General features: G+C 41.0%; 1 protein-coding gene across 19 annotated transcripts in view; it reads right to left on the bottom strand.

Annotated features, from left to right (window-relative positions):
- Positions 1-414: 414 nt before the first annotated feature.
- SPICE1 (spindle and centriole associated protein 1) overlaps positions 415-14,824 on the bottom strand; it is an 89,117-nt gene continuing 74,707 nt past the window's right edge. For 17 of the 19 annotated variants that reach the window (XM_078352350.1, XM_078352349.1, XM_078352351.1 and 14 more), the window contains 5 exons: positions 11,599-12,086; positions 8,848-9,028; positions 6,851-6,953; positions 3,493-3,580; positions 415-1,903 (listed from right to left, as the gene is read on the bottom strand). In XM_078352350.1, the coding sequence (XP_078208476.1) occupies positions 1,850-1,903; positions 3,493-3,580; positions 6,851-6,953; positions 8,848-9,028; positions 11,599-12,086 (914 nt within the window). In that variant the 3' untranslated portion in view covers positions 415-1,849. Of the gene's footprint in view, positions 1,904-3,492; positions 3,581-6,850; positions 6,954-8,411; positions 9,029-11,598; positions 12,087-14,824 lie in introns of all 19 variants that reach the window. The other 2 variants (XR_013527754.1, XR_013527755.1) reach the window with 1 other exon arrangement.

Genomic DNA, 14,824 nt, shown 5'->3' with positions numbered 1-14,824 from the left:
AAAAGGCTCTCTTCCTTTCAACTGTTATTCTTGGAGTTTTTTCAATCTACGTTTATATTTTATCAGCAAAACCAAAGTTAACAGGATGGACACTTAAATGCCAGTCCCAAGGGTTACAGTGAACTAGTGATACAAGCCTTCTGCAATAGTTGTGAACCTGGGCTGCACACTAGACTCTTCCTGAGTAGCTTTTAAAACGCCATGCCAATACCACCCCTAGGTACTCATTTCGTGTTAATATTGTTTTAAATGCTCCCATGCTGAGAATCATGGCTTTTAAGGTTTAAAGGAATGTAGAAGGAAAAAACTTAAGAGCCAAAAAGTTAAAACATTAGGGAAAACATATGTCAAATAATACATTCACAAACAAGAAGAAAACTTCACACTTCAATATTATAAGGAGTAACACTAAAATTAGGCTTATATCCCAGATAGGGATGGCATATTTATTGGATACTAAGTTTCAAAAAGTGCAATACAGACAAAAGAATCTGCAGTAATGCGAATGAATACAGATGACTTTGCATAAGAAATCCAGTGATATTTAAATAATTATTTCTGCCACCACAAAAATGAAAAGGCCTACGGGAAAGCTGCAAAGGATACTTGGTAGAACAGCGATTTACAGCTATGGCAGAAGAAGTTATCCAGGTGGGTCAAGGTCTGTTCCACTCCTTCCATCTCACTCAGGCAGAGCTCATTCAAAAAAAAAAGTTTAAAATAAAAATCAACATCTAAGAACCAAATGGGTACCTGGAAAAATCCACCCTGGGCCGGGCGCAGTGGCGCATGCCTGTAATCCCAGCACTTTGGGAGACGAAGGCAGGTGGATCATTTGAGGTCAGGAGTTCGAGACTAGCCTGGCCAAAATAGTGAAACCCTATTTCTACTGAAAATGCACAAATTAGCTGGGTGTGGTGGCCTGTATCTATAATCCTAGCTACTCGGGAGGCTGAGGCGGGAGAACTGCTTGAACCTGAGAGACTGAGGTTGCGGTGAGCCAGACTGCACAACTGCGCTCCAGCCTGGGTAATAGAGCAAGACTCTCTGTCTCAAAAAGAAAAAACGAGAAATCTACCCTGAAATATCTGCTTAAATTCAGGGCTGCGATAAAGCCAAGAGCAACATTTTCTATTTAATTGTTTGAAACATTCAATGTACCATTAAATCAACGTTACCACATTTAGGAATTTGAGCTCTATTTGATTTGTATTACCATTATTGATGACATTTTCACATTTCAAAACTATGTAAGATTTTGTAATAAATACAACCACTCTTACCTGCGTAAGCAAATATAAACAAATACTCCCACATCTATTTTTTTAAGGTTGTATATTTCACTTGACAGAAAAAGTGACAGCAATGACTTCCCATCAAAAAAGAAAAGTGGGTGTTACATTTTCCTGAAGGCCAGATTCTAATCACACAGAGGAATTTTATTTTAAGTTCCACTCAAAGCAAATTAGTTCTTCAGGGGGAAAAAAAATGAAATGGATCAACATTTAAGATACATTAAACCTCAAAAAACCCTGAATAAAGATGACAATGGTAAAAAAGTATTAATTTAAAAAAACCCTTAAAATTCTTAAGAAAGTATTAAAATACAAAACTTTAACTTCTGTACAGTCAAAATTTCATTCACCAGGAACTGCAGGCCAGTTGGTTATTGAAAACTTATTTGAAAAAGTCAAAAACTAATTGCTTTCTTTCATTTCTTTGGTATTAATTCACAGGATCTTTGCAGGTTTTACTTGAAAGGAGGATATAATAAATTAAAAGCAGGGAAACGGGAGTGGAAGGTCGAAAATAAGTTATTAAGAACAAACTCCGTGAGACGTGACTTCACTTATGATACATGGGTAGAAAGAGCAAACCAGCCTTCTTCATTCTGTTTTTCAATCTGTTGAACAAAGACAGAACAAATTTTGACGGTAATCAGAAACATGAGGCTACTGAGATTTACAGATCATTTAGACCAAGTGCATAAACAAAGTCACCCTGTGCCATTGAACGGTACTGGAAATTAAATTGCCACTGGCAATGTTTATTCTCTATCAGACATACTATCAAATAACTAATCCTCTTACTGATTTAAGAGGTGAGATCACTGGTCAACAGATGCTGTTTTTGATTTAAGAGTCATAACTCTTTTTAAGTCCAGTGTTGTATAGATATCATGGGTACAAATTTTTTTTTTTTTTTTTGAGACGGAGTTTCGCTCTTGTTACCCAGGCTGGAGTGCAATGGCGCAATCTCGGCTCACCGCAACCTCCGCCTCCTGGGTTCAGGCAATTCTCTTGCCTCAGCCTCCCGAGTAGCTTGGATTACAGGCACGCACCACCGTGCCCAGCTAATTTTTTGTATTTTTAGTAGAGACGGGGTTTCACCATGCTGACCAGGATGGTCAGATAAATGATAAAAAGACAGTTATTTGGTCTTAGTAAATTAAATGTTACTGAATTCTAGGAACTAAGAATAATTTATATAAAATAGCTCACTTTAAAGGTTTTGTAGAATACAAGAAGTAGCAAAGAATAAGGCTCCTAGTACTGAACAGTTGAGGTATATAAGCCTACCATTTAATTTGAACTAAAAACACCCACTCTGTGATCTAATTCCTGAACTCAGTAATAAGAAATGCAAAGATTTTCCCGATGTCAGACAGTTGTTGGCTCAAGTATACAAAATTAATTTTTACAATTTTAAAAATATCCTCACAATTTACTATAACCAAAGGAACTATATTTTATTATACTAGCACCATAGAAAAATGCCTTCTGCAAAAATTTTGAATATACTGTGAAATGCTTAGCTTCTACACATACATGCGGCATATCAAAATACATGAAGAAAACATTAAGACATTTATTTTTCCCAGTACCATAACTTATCTAACCAACGGCACAGTCAGATACAGCACACAGGGATGAAGTGAGAGGCAAAGTGACTGGTCCTCTGCTCTGGCTGTCCCAGCCCCACCCAGTCACAAGGACTGCAGGAAACAGCAGCTCAGGAGATCTACACCCCACCGTCACAAGGACTGCAGGAAACAGCAGCTCAGGAGATCTACAGCCCACCCAGTCACAAGGACTGCAGGAAACAGCAGCTCAGGAGATCTACAGCCCACCCAGTCACAAGGACTGCAGGAAACAGCAGCTCAGGAGATCTACACCCCACCGCATTCAAGGCACACCTGTGTCTCCTGCCATAATATTTGGGGAGCTCAACCTGAAGCCAGTACTTTCCAGTCTTTAAGGACTGCTGAATAGCCTATTGAATTTTACCCTATTCCTTAGTTACCCTAGAAAACAGAAGTAGTATATGGCTTGTTTTCCTAATGAAGATAAATTAATATTTCCTTTAAGAATTTCATATCAGCTTTAGGATAACAGGAATAGTAATTCAGAATGGAAATCACTAAACCAGCCACCTTCCACCCTCACCATCACGACCCCTACAAACATTTCACAATTACACTTTACGGTGTACCTTTGCTCTTGGATTAAGAGGTGTCAATCTCCCACTTCCTGAGGTGGCATTTAGCGGAGAACAAGAATTACTAGTAGCCCCGGAAGATCTATTTATGAAAAATAAAAGAGAAGAAGAGAGTGAGCTATCATTATTAACTTTAAAGATTATACAAACTGACAATTCTCAACACTGGCAAGAGCTTGAAAGCAAACGGCTGACTTAGGTCCAAATGAGGTACATTATTTATAACTTATTTTCACCAACCTGTAAGTCTTTGTTAATTGATAATGATAGGGTCTGGCTGTGTCCCCATCAGAATCACAACTTGAATTATATCTCCCAGAATTCCCACATATTGTGGGAGGGACCCAAGGGGAGGTAACTGAGTCATGAGGGCTGCTGTTTCCCATGCTACTCTCATGAGAATGAGTGAGTCTCATGAGATCTCATGGGTCTAACAGGGGCTTCCGCTTTTGCTACTGTTTCATTTTGCTTCTTCCTCATTTTCTCTTGCCACCACCATGAAAGAAGTGCCCTTTGCCTCCTGCCATGATTCTGAGGCCTCCCAGCCATGTGGAACTGTAAGGTCAATTAAATCCCTTTTTCTTCCCAGTCTAAGTTTTTATGAGCAGCATGAAAATGGACTAATATGGTAAATTGGTACCAGTAGAGTGGGGCGCTACTGAAAAGATAACCGAAAACGTGGAGTGACTTTGGAACTGGGTAACAGGCAGAGGTTGGAACAGTTTGGAGGGCTCAGGAGACAGGAGAATATGGGAAAGTTTGGAACTTCCTAGAGACTTGCTGAACGGCTTTGCTCAAAATGCTGATAATGATATGGACAATATTATCCAGGCTGAGGTGGTCTCAGATACAGATGAGAAATTTGTTAGGAACTGAAGCAAAGGTGACTCTTGTTATGTTTTAGCAAAGGGAATGGCGACATTTTACCCCTCCCCTAGAGATGTGTGGAACTTCGAAGCTGAGAGGGATGACTGAGGGCATCTGTTCGAAGAAATTTCCAATCAGCAAAGCGTTCAAGAGGTGACTTGCTTACTGTCAAAGGCATTTCGTTTCTTAAGGGAAGCAGAGCATGAAAGTTTGGGAAATTGGCAGCCTGACTATGTGATAGAAAGGAAAACCCGTTTTCTGGGGAGAAATTCAAGCCAGCTGCAGAAATTGGCTAAAGTAGCAAGGACCCTAATGTTAATCCCGAAGCCCATGGGGAAAATGTCTCCAGGCCATGTCAGAGACCTTCACAGCATCCCCTACCATCACAGGCCCGGAGGCCCTAGAGGAAAAAAAGTGGTTTTGCGGGCTGGGCCCAGGGTTCCTGTGCTGTGTGCAACCCAGGGTCTTGGTGCCCTATGTTCTAGCCACTCTAACCATGGCTGAAAGGGACCAATGTACAGCTCAGGCTGTGGCTTCAGAGGGAGGAAGCCCCAAGCTTTGGCAGCTTCCACATGGTGTTGAGCCTGGGGGTTCACAGAAGTCAAGAACTAAGGTTTGGGAACCACCACCTATTGGATACCCAGGCAGAAGTTTGCTGCAGGGCAGGGCACTCACAAAAACCTTCTGCTAGAGCAGCATGGAAGGGAAATGTGGGGTCAGAGTCCCCAGTAGGTAGAGTCCCTACTGGGGCACTACCTAGCGGAGGTGTGAGAAGAGAGCGCACCACCATCCTCCAGACCCCAGAATGGTAGATCCACCAACAGCTTTCCTCATGTGCCTGGAAAAGCCACAGACATTCAATGCCAGCCCATAAAAGCAGCCAGGAGGGAAGGCTGTACCCTGTTCAACCACAGGGGCGGAACTGCCCACGACCATGGGAACCCACCCCTTGCATCAGCGTGACCTGGACGTGAGACCTGGAGGCAAAGGAGATCATTTTAGAGCTTCAACATTTGACTGCCCTGCTGGATTTCAGACGTGCATGGACCGGTAACCCCTTTGTTTTGGCCAATTTCTCCCATTTGGAATGGCTGTATTTACCCAGTGCTTGAACCCCCACTGTGTCTAGGAAGTAACTAGCTTGCGTTTGATTTTACAGAATCACAGGCAGAAGAGACTTGCCTCGTCTCAGATGAGACTTTGGATTGTAGACTTTTGGGTCAATGCTGAAGTGAGTTAAGACTGTGGTGGACCGTTGGGAAAGCATGACTGGTTTTGAAATGTGAAAACATGAAATTTGGGGGGGTCGGGGATGGAAAGATACGGTTTGGCTGTGTCCTCACCCAGACTTCAACTTGAATTCTATCTTCCAGAATTCCCACGTGTTGTGGGAGGGACTCAGGGGGAGGTAACCGAATCATGGGGGCCGGTCTTTCCCACGCTATTGGTGTGATAGTGAGTAAGTCTCATGAGATCTGATGGGTTTATCAGGGGCTTCTGCTTTTGCTTCTTCATCATTTCCTATTGCTGCCACTGTGTTAGAAGTATTCTTCGCCTCCCACCATGATTTTGAAGCCTCTCTAGCTATGTGGAATTGTAAGTCCAATTAAACCTCTTTTTCTTCCCAATCTCAGTTATGTTTTTATCTGTAGTGTGAAAACAGACTAACACAAATACAATCTGAGTTTTAGAGCAGTTTTAGGTTTATGGGAAGAGGAGTGAAAGTACAGAGTTCCCATCTACCCCTTAACCCCCACTTCCAGAACACACACAGTTTCCGCTATTATTATGATCTTGCATTAGCGTGACAAATCTATTACAATGGATGATCTAATATTGATATGTTAGAATTGACTGAAGTCCATAGTTTACATCAGGGTTCACTCTGTTACACATTCAGTGAGTTTTGACAAATGTTTAATGACATGTATCTGCCATTACAATGTTATATGGGTAAGTTTTTAACCATAAAGAGAAAAATGAATGTGCAGGGATGAGGAATGAGGTCCACGTAGTAGGAGAGTCACAAGACCTGGGACAGCACAGCACAACAGTAAGGATGCAGAGTAAACAGACAGGCCAGGTATGTCCTTAGTGTCACCATTTACCAATCATACAACCCGTCTAGACAAATCATTCAATTAGCAATGAGAACTTCAGTTACACTTACTGTGAAAGAGGAAAATAGCATTGGTCAATTCAGCTGCCCTGTCATGTATCACCTCCTAACTCTGTAACCCATAAACGTGGGTTACACATACATATGTGTTACTCACTTTTGTTTTCAGCAGCAACCTATGCCTTTCTACTTCAAGTTTATTCCTCACTCTCTTTCCTGCCAAAATTCTCTTCGAATTACTTTACTCTTCCTTTGCATGAATTTTTCCTAACCTAAGTCAGATGTTGCACACTTCCATTTTTCACAAAGAGAATAAAACACATACCAAATTCTTTTTTTTAAGTAAATATTCACACTGCAACCTACCTTCTTGTATTTATCCCACTGACAGGAGAGATAGTACTACATTTTGAGCTTTCTGGGGCTTCTGCTCCAGGAATAGATACTTCAATTGTCCTCTTTCCTCCTTCTAAAATATAAAAACAAACATTACTTTTCAATGAAATTAAAATTTCACTCAATTTCTATCTTACTGCAAATTGCACTTTATATTTGGTGGTTCTTTCTATATATTTTTTTATTTTTTAATCTTAGCCCAAGATATACTTGAAAGATTTTTTTTAATGAACTGTGAGACAAGAAACTTTAGTTAATAGTGTTAACTCATAGCATGCCAGTTCATAGAGAGCAAGAATCTTCAGACAAGTGACATGTCATTTCTGGAAGTAAAAAACAGAAATTAAGAGCTAGCCCTAAAAAACCTGAGATCTTTGCCCAAAAGAGTTTACCGGGCCGGGTGCAGTGGCTCAAGCCTGTAATCCCAGCACTTTGGGAGGCCGAGGCGGGTGGATCATGAGGTCAAGAGATCGAGACCATCCTAGTCAACATGGTGAAACCCCGTCTCTACTAAAAATACAAAAATTAGCGGGGCATGCTGGAGCATGCCTGTAATCCCAGCTACTCAGGAGGCTGAGGCGGGAGAATTGCCTGAACCCAGGAGGCGGAGGCTGTCGTGAGCCGAGATCGTGCCATTGCACTCCAGCCTGGGTAACAAGGGCGAAACTCCGTCTCAAAAAAAAAAAAAAAAAGAAAAGAAAAGAGTTTACCTAAAGTTTTCCCCCCACCAAAAAAGAAAAAAAGGAAAAAGGAAATTTCTGAAGTCGTTCAGTAAAACTTTAACTCTTGTAAATTGATTATGACTATAATGGTGGGAGAGGAACGTTGGCTGAAGAGCTCCATATGGCCAACTGTAAGTATAATTATGAATATTTTCCATACTTCAGAAGTAGGTAATCAATCAGCATGGATTTGCTAAGTATTCACTAATAAAGACGTTATGGCCACCACAGGCAGTTTCACAGAGGCGACTGGCTTTGCTGGATTTCCTGACTTTATGAGGTAATAAAACCCTATTTAATTTTACAAAATATTCCTCAGTTACCCTAGAAAACAAAAGAGGTTTTTCATGGCATATGGTTTTTAAAATTTTTATCATTATAGCCCACAGAAGTTTTTAAAAAAATAAGCATAAGAATTTTACCTATAAAAAGAATACGTTAGAGATAAATCATTGGATGGGAAAGAACACAGCTGCAAATTCACAACTCGCTTTGGAACCTGATAAATCACATTATCTCTTTGTCCCTCAGTTTACTTATTTATCGAATAGGCATAATATTAGACTTATCTACTCTTAAGGCGTGTTGAAGGCTAAATAACAGAAACAAAAGCATTTTTAACCATACAGAAAAACTGAAATGGAAGATGTCACATTTAAACACGAAATTCTTCTTAGGACTGATGTGCTTTATTTTCTGCCTTGTACTTAGCACTGATATCACCCCAGATGCTGATTTGTTTGTCTGTTGCCTGCTCCCCTACTCAAATGCTAGAGTAGTCAAGCCCACACATGGCGGGCACATATTACCTGTTCATATGGAGTTGACTGATTTCATTTATTTATTTATTTGTTGTTTTTTTTTTTTTTGAGACGGAGTTTCGCTCTTGTTGCCCAGGCTGGAGTGCAATGGCGCAATCTCGGCTCACCGCAACCTCCGCCTCCTGGGTTCAGGCAATTCTCCTGCCTCAGCCTCCTGAGTAGCTGGGATCACAGGCACACGCCACCACGCCCAGCTAATTTTTTGTATTTTTAGTAGAGACGGGGTTTCCCCATGTTGACTAGGATGGTCTCAATCTCTTGACCTCGTGATCCACCCGCCTCGGCCTCCCAAAGTGCTGTGATTACAGGCTTGAGCCACCGCGCCCGGCCCTGGTATTTCTTTTGGCTCAACATGAACTTGCAAAATCAAGAAAAGTGAAAACCTTCATATCTCCAGTTTTTAAATCATGAATTTGTGACCAACCAGTCCACGCTCTGAGAGGTAACTGAACAGGTGACGTTGGTGGAGAAGGGTTCAAACCAACAAGTTTCTGCTGCTCTATCAACTGCAGAAGTTTTCCACGAGCCTCCAGACTTTGTCGATTCAATTCTGCAATCCGTTCCTCCATACTACCTGATGCTAGAGACTGCGCTACTGGAAAAGTCTTTGGGAGAAAAAAGAAGCACAAATTCAATACTGAAAAATCTCTCACACAATTTGACTTTTCTACTAAGTGCCAGCAAGTTAGTATTCATAGCCCTTATATACAAATGTGAATAGTGAGCACACAGCAGAATTTACAGTCCCTTTATCTAAGCACGTATTCTGGGAAAAGCTTTCCCCTATCTCTTAGTATCTGCAGACCTGCACAAAAGCTCACATGAGCAAAGAGACTACTCCTAGTGAGCTGGTCTCTAAGTAAATACCACATGTCTTTGAAGACAGATCTGGGGTTTGACAGAGTACAAAACAGGATCTGCTATCTTTGAAAGAGAAGTTTCTATAATTACAGTCTTCAAACATGCAACATTTGACAAAGATTCTGGGAATCTTGTCACTCCTAACCATATGCCAGCCTCCCCAGGCCACTTTTGGCCTAAGGTATCTGATTCAAGAATAGCTGGTGATTGGAAATAAATATGAGACATAGGGTAAAAAAATAGCCACCCAAAAAATATAAGTTTAATGTGCTTATGTCATTCCTATTTCATTATTCCTAATTATTTCATTGTTTCATTCCTAAATATTTCATTTCTCTTTGGGAAAAAACAATCCCTAATAAAAATCACTGATTTTTAGCTTATGTCTATTAGAAATGAATAAATAAATAAGAAAAACAGTATGAAATAAAGATCATTTTGTATTTCCAATTAAGGCAAAAGAGGGTAGCAAGGACAGAAATATTAGTACCTTCTAGCCTGATCTACATACTAATTAGAAAAACAGGCAAGCAAAACATTAGATAGACTCTTTTTTTAAACCAAGAGTTGCCTGTTAGGAATAATCTTCAAAACTACAAACATATAAATACCTCCCAATGACTCAAAATTGAGGCAGTTGGTATGCGCCACTACCAATGGCTGCTTCCTACTAGCAATATTCCTTTCTGGCTCCTCTTCTGCCAGTTCCTTCCGTCTACTACTTCTATCATTCAATACCCATATTGTCCTTATTCCCCATGAGCCAGTGCTGATAGAGATGGCCCTTACTCTATGGCCTGCCGCACCCTGACCTTCCTCACCAAAGCCCTCCAAACACTGTTGTTAAAGCCCTTATGAACGCAGCCCCTCAGGAGCCTCTAATCCCCAGGGACAGTCCCCAGCTCCTTCTATCAGAAACCTGATAGGAGCTGCCTTGGCTCTAGAGGGATAAAAGAAAGTATCTATCCCTTGAAATCAGCATTTGGAGATCTTTTAAAAACTCTCCCTGGCTGGAATTTAGACTCCTTATCTCCCCCAGAAACAAGGAAGTGAAGATTTAAGATAGCGGTTAGCCCACAAAGTTTATTTAGCTTACAAAACTCCTGCACTGTAATACGCAGACCTTCGCTACTCAAAGTATGGTCCTGAGACCAACATCACCGGCATCATTTGGGAGCTTCTTAGAAACGCACAGGTCCGACCTCAGACCTCCTCAGTCAGAAACCACATTTTAGCACGGTCCCAAGATGATTAATATGCGTATTAAAGTCTGGCTTCAATAACCCTTTAAATCATCACTTCTGGTCAGGCGCGGTGCCTCAAACGTGTCATCCCAGCACTTTGGGAGGCTGAGGCATGCAGATTACTTGTGGTCAGGAGTTCAAGACAAGCCTGGCCAACACGGTGAAACCCTGTCTCTACAAAAAATAGAAAAATTCACTGGGCATAGTGGTGCACAGCGCTACTCAGGAGGCTGAGGCAGGAGAATCATTTGAACCCAGGAGGCAGAGGTTGCAGGGAGCCAAGATGGCACCACTGCACTCCAGCCTAGGCAACAGAGTGAGACTTCATCTCAAAACAAAACAAAACAGGCCGGGTATGGTAGCTCACGCCTATAATCCCAGCACTTTGGGAGGCCAAGGCAGGCGAATCACAAGGTCAGGAGTTAGAGACCAGCCTAACCAACTTGGTGAAACTCTGTCCCTACTAAAAATACAAAAATTAGCTGGGTGTGGTGGCATGCATCTGTAATCCCAGCTACTCAGGAGGCTGAGGCAAGAGAACCACTGGAACCCAGGAGGCAGAGGTTGCGGTGAGCTGAGATCAGGCCACTGAACTCCAGCCTGGGTGACAGAGCAAGACTCCATCACAAAAACCTCATTTCTATAGGAAAATGCATTCTATGTCCTCAAAAATTAACTACTAATGAGTTGAGGGCCTATACTCTTATGAGCCACTCTAAGGATGAAAATACTTTCAATTAACATGTGGCTGTGTGGCAAACATTCAAGTAATATGAAGTCTGTACTTTATCATTAAAACCTCATTCCTACTTAGTCTTAGCTTTTCTACACATTTTATCTTTGTCTTCTCATTCATGTAATTTTCCTTTTATGCTGTCTTGTATTGTATGTGCAACTGATTGATAAATAACTTGGACCTATTGTATTGAGGACATGCCAAAGCACAAGCCATCTAGCCTCAAAGCTTTCTAGGATCACTTCTGAAAAGAAGTTTCTTAAGATGCTCAAGCTAAAGTTCCTTCCTATTTAAATTCCTGTGTGTTCCTAATCAGTCCTTAAGTGTTACTCACAGAAGTCATGCCACTTGCACTTTCTTGTTTCTTGGCCTCCCGGAGTCTGTCTCCTTGCTCTCCTCCGGGCTCAACAGTGTTATTCATATGTGCCTTGATACCTGGATTCTGCAGTGTCAACTCAGCAATTCGTGCCACTATGTCCTTTCTTTGTATTAATGCATTCATTTCATTTGTTCTCAGCTGCTGCCCATCTCCCAGTGCTGGGGGCTCTTCAGAGAATGGAGGGTTTCTTGAATGTTGACGGTTAGAATGCGAATTGCAGAAGGGCTGTGAGAGGTTAACCAAAGGAGACTGAGTTTTCTCCAGATCTTCTCCCATATGAGAGACTCTCCACCTCTGAGTGAAGAGACGACTCTCTTCCCTTGAATTCTGAACGTCTGTATCAATAGGTAAGGTCTTCTTTTCCCAATTTTGTTCCTTCTCAATTATTTCCACAGTTGGAGGAATTCGTGGAGCAGGACGCGTTTGAACAGTCCTTCTCAATACTACAGATGAGAATTAAAAAATAAACACGTATTATTTTCCCATACATTGGCACTATACTTACTCGCCCACCATGGTAGTTAGAAAACTATTTTAATAGAAGGATTTGGCTTCTGAATACCTAAACTATTTTCAGTAGAGAACACCCCAGCAATGTCACCCCTCATAATCAAGTACAGAAACTTTTTATATTCCTTAAAGCATTTGTCAGTATCCTTATGAAAAACCACATGTCAAGTTCATATTTTAACACACATATTAACTTGCATCTGGGAATCTTGGGGAAAGAGGAAGCGTGTGTAGGCACCTAATTTAAACAACAGATGGCCAGGAAAGGCCTCTCTGAGGGAGTAAAATTTTTAAAGAATTACATATGTAATAGGAACTAGAGTAAAGGACATTACAGGCAGAGACAACACCATACGTGAAGGCTTAAAAAAAAAAAAACAGGAAAGAGCAAAGAAATGAGGCCAACCTACCTGTAGCACAGCAACAAGCAGAGAACGGAAAAACAGGAGATTAGAGAGGTGTGCAGTGGCCATTTCTGGCAAGGCCTTTTAGGCCGTGTTAAAAATTTTGTAATTTAATCTAAGAGCAATGAATACCTAGAGAAGGTCTGGCAATGATTTGATTTACATTTCTTAAATGCTGCGGGTAATTGGAGGCTGGCAGAAACGGAAGCAGGAAATCCAGGAAGCAACTGCAATCGTCTGGAAGAAAGATGAGGGCAGCTCTGACTGAGGTATACGGCATTAGAGACGATGAAAAGTAAACAAATTTGAGAAACACTTTGGCTAAGAACTGAGAGCAATGAACTGGAAGTGGGGAGTGAGAAAAACACACAGATCAAGATGACACATATCTTGAGTGCACAGTGATCACATTTACTGAGATGCTGAAGGCAAGAGGAGAGACTTGGGGGAAGGAAGATTCATCAAGAACTCGAGATGCCCTATGATTCATTTGTGTACCATACAAGCAGATGGATATATGGGTTCAGAAATCAAGAGAGACATCTGGGCTACGACATAAAACAGAAAGTCGCTGACATTTAGAAGGTATTAGGAGCCGTGAGAATGAGTGAGATTATCCAGAGAGAAGAGTAGAGGGGGAAAGGAAATCAGTATCAAGACATGAGGAGCTCAACATTTAGGGTCAGGTAAAGGGGGAAAATGCCAGCAAAGCAGACTAAAATGGAGCAGTTGGAAAGATAAGGAAAATACTACATAAACATGGCATCAAGGAAACAAAGTAGTTAACTGTGCACAATACCACTGTCAGACCTGGACACATAAGGACAGAAAAGTGTTCCCTGGACTTAGTAACAGGGAGGCCACTAGAGCCCTTAGCAAGAGTTGTTTAGGTGGAATGTCCTCATTGAAAGGAGGGATGCTTCTAGTTCAAGACTACAGACTGAGCACACATTTATCTTACCTCCTTTCATTGACAGCAAGGACATATAAAAGGAAATAAACCCATAATCAGTAAAGAGAATAGTCTCGGAAGAGAATCACTAGCAAACAAGATATTTCAGCAAATATCTGGAAGACTGTGAGTAGATGGAAAGTATGTGAAAGAGTAAAACTGAGCAAAAACCACAGTCCAGAACAGATATGCATTAGAAGAAAATGACAAGTGAAAGCCAGGATATTTTGAGGGGACCCCGAAAACACTACAGCCACAAAGCAGACAGGTACAGAGGAAGGAGGTGAGAAGTAGAACTGAAATCTGGGGGATTACTTGAAAATTTGACTATCGTAGACTTTTGCCAGTCAAGCTGCTGCACGCCACTTCCCTGAACAGTCCTTCTAAACAAAAAATCAAGGATGGAAACAGCAAATGTAAGAGCCCCAACTGAATGGCCAGATCCTGCTTATACACTCCAAAAGGAAGCCCATAGTGAGCATATCATGTCTATATACACAAAGCAACCACATAAGGGAAAGTCCACAGGGAAAACAGACCTGGACTATTACATCACAGAAGAGAAAATGTATGACAGCTACCTATAATATTCAACTTATAATACAAATGCACAATAGAAGAAAAACCCAGGAAAGGTAAATAGAACAGACCAAGAAGAAAAGAACATTCAGGTACAGAAGAAAATGTAGCAGAATTCATAATAGAACTGTAACTAGTATCCTCAGGAGAGTTTCTGGAAGATACTGCATTCATAGTGTCAATGAAAAAAGGACAACAGACAAGTAAGGGCTCTTGCTTGGAAATCAAAAATACAATTGACAAAATTTTAAAAATCCAAAAGACAGGCTTGAATATAAAGTGAAAAAATCTTCCAGAATGTAAGAAGGAAGATGCAAGGCCAAATGCATATGAAAATCCCAAGCATCAACATAAACTGTCTCCAGCTGAAGAAAGTCATATGTCTTTAGACTGAAAGGTGCAACTTGGGTCTCGCAGTACAAGAAGGCAAAAGCCCATATTTAGACATACCTTGTGCAATTTCAGGATAAAAACAGAGATCCTAAAAGCTTTCTCAGGAAAACAAAAAGTAGGTCCAATACACAGAAATAAAAGACATCTCATCATCAGACATCTCAACTGAACACTGAATACCAGAAACCAATGGAATAACGCCTGTAATTTCAAAGATTGCAAGGTAGTAGTGTGGTATTGCTTCCAAGGCCTCTGTTCTGTTCCATCGGTCTATGTCTCTGTTTTGGTACCAGTATCATGCTGTTTTGATGACTGTAGCCTTGTAGTATAGTTTGAAGTCAGG

The sequence above is a fragment of the Callithrix jacchus genome, chromosome 15 (genome assembly GCF_049354715.1).
Source record: "Callithrix jacchus isolate 240 chromosome 15, calJac240_pri, whole genome shotgun sequence".
Lineage (NCBI taxonomy): Eukaryota > Metazoa > Chordata > Mammalia > Primates > Cebidae > Callithrix > Callithrix jacchus.
The sequence above is the reverse complement of the archived record's forward strand: the minus strand, read 5'-3'. Positions and strand labels throughout refer to the sequence as shown.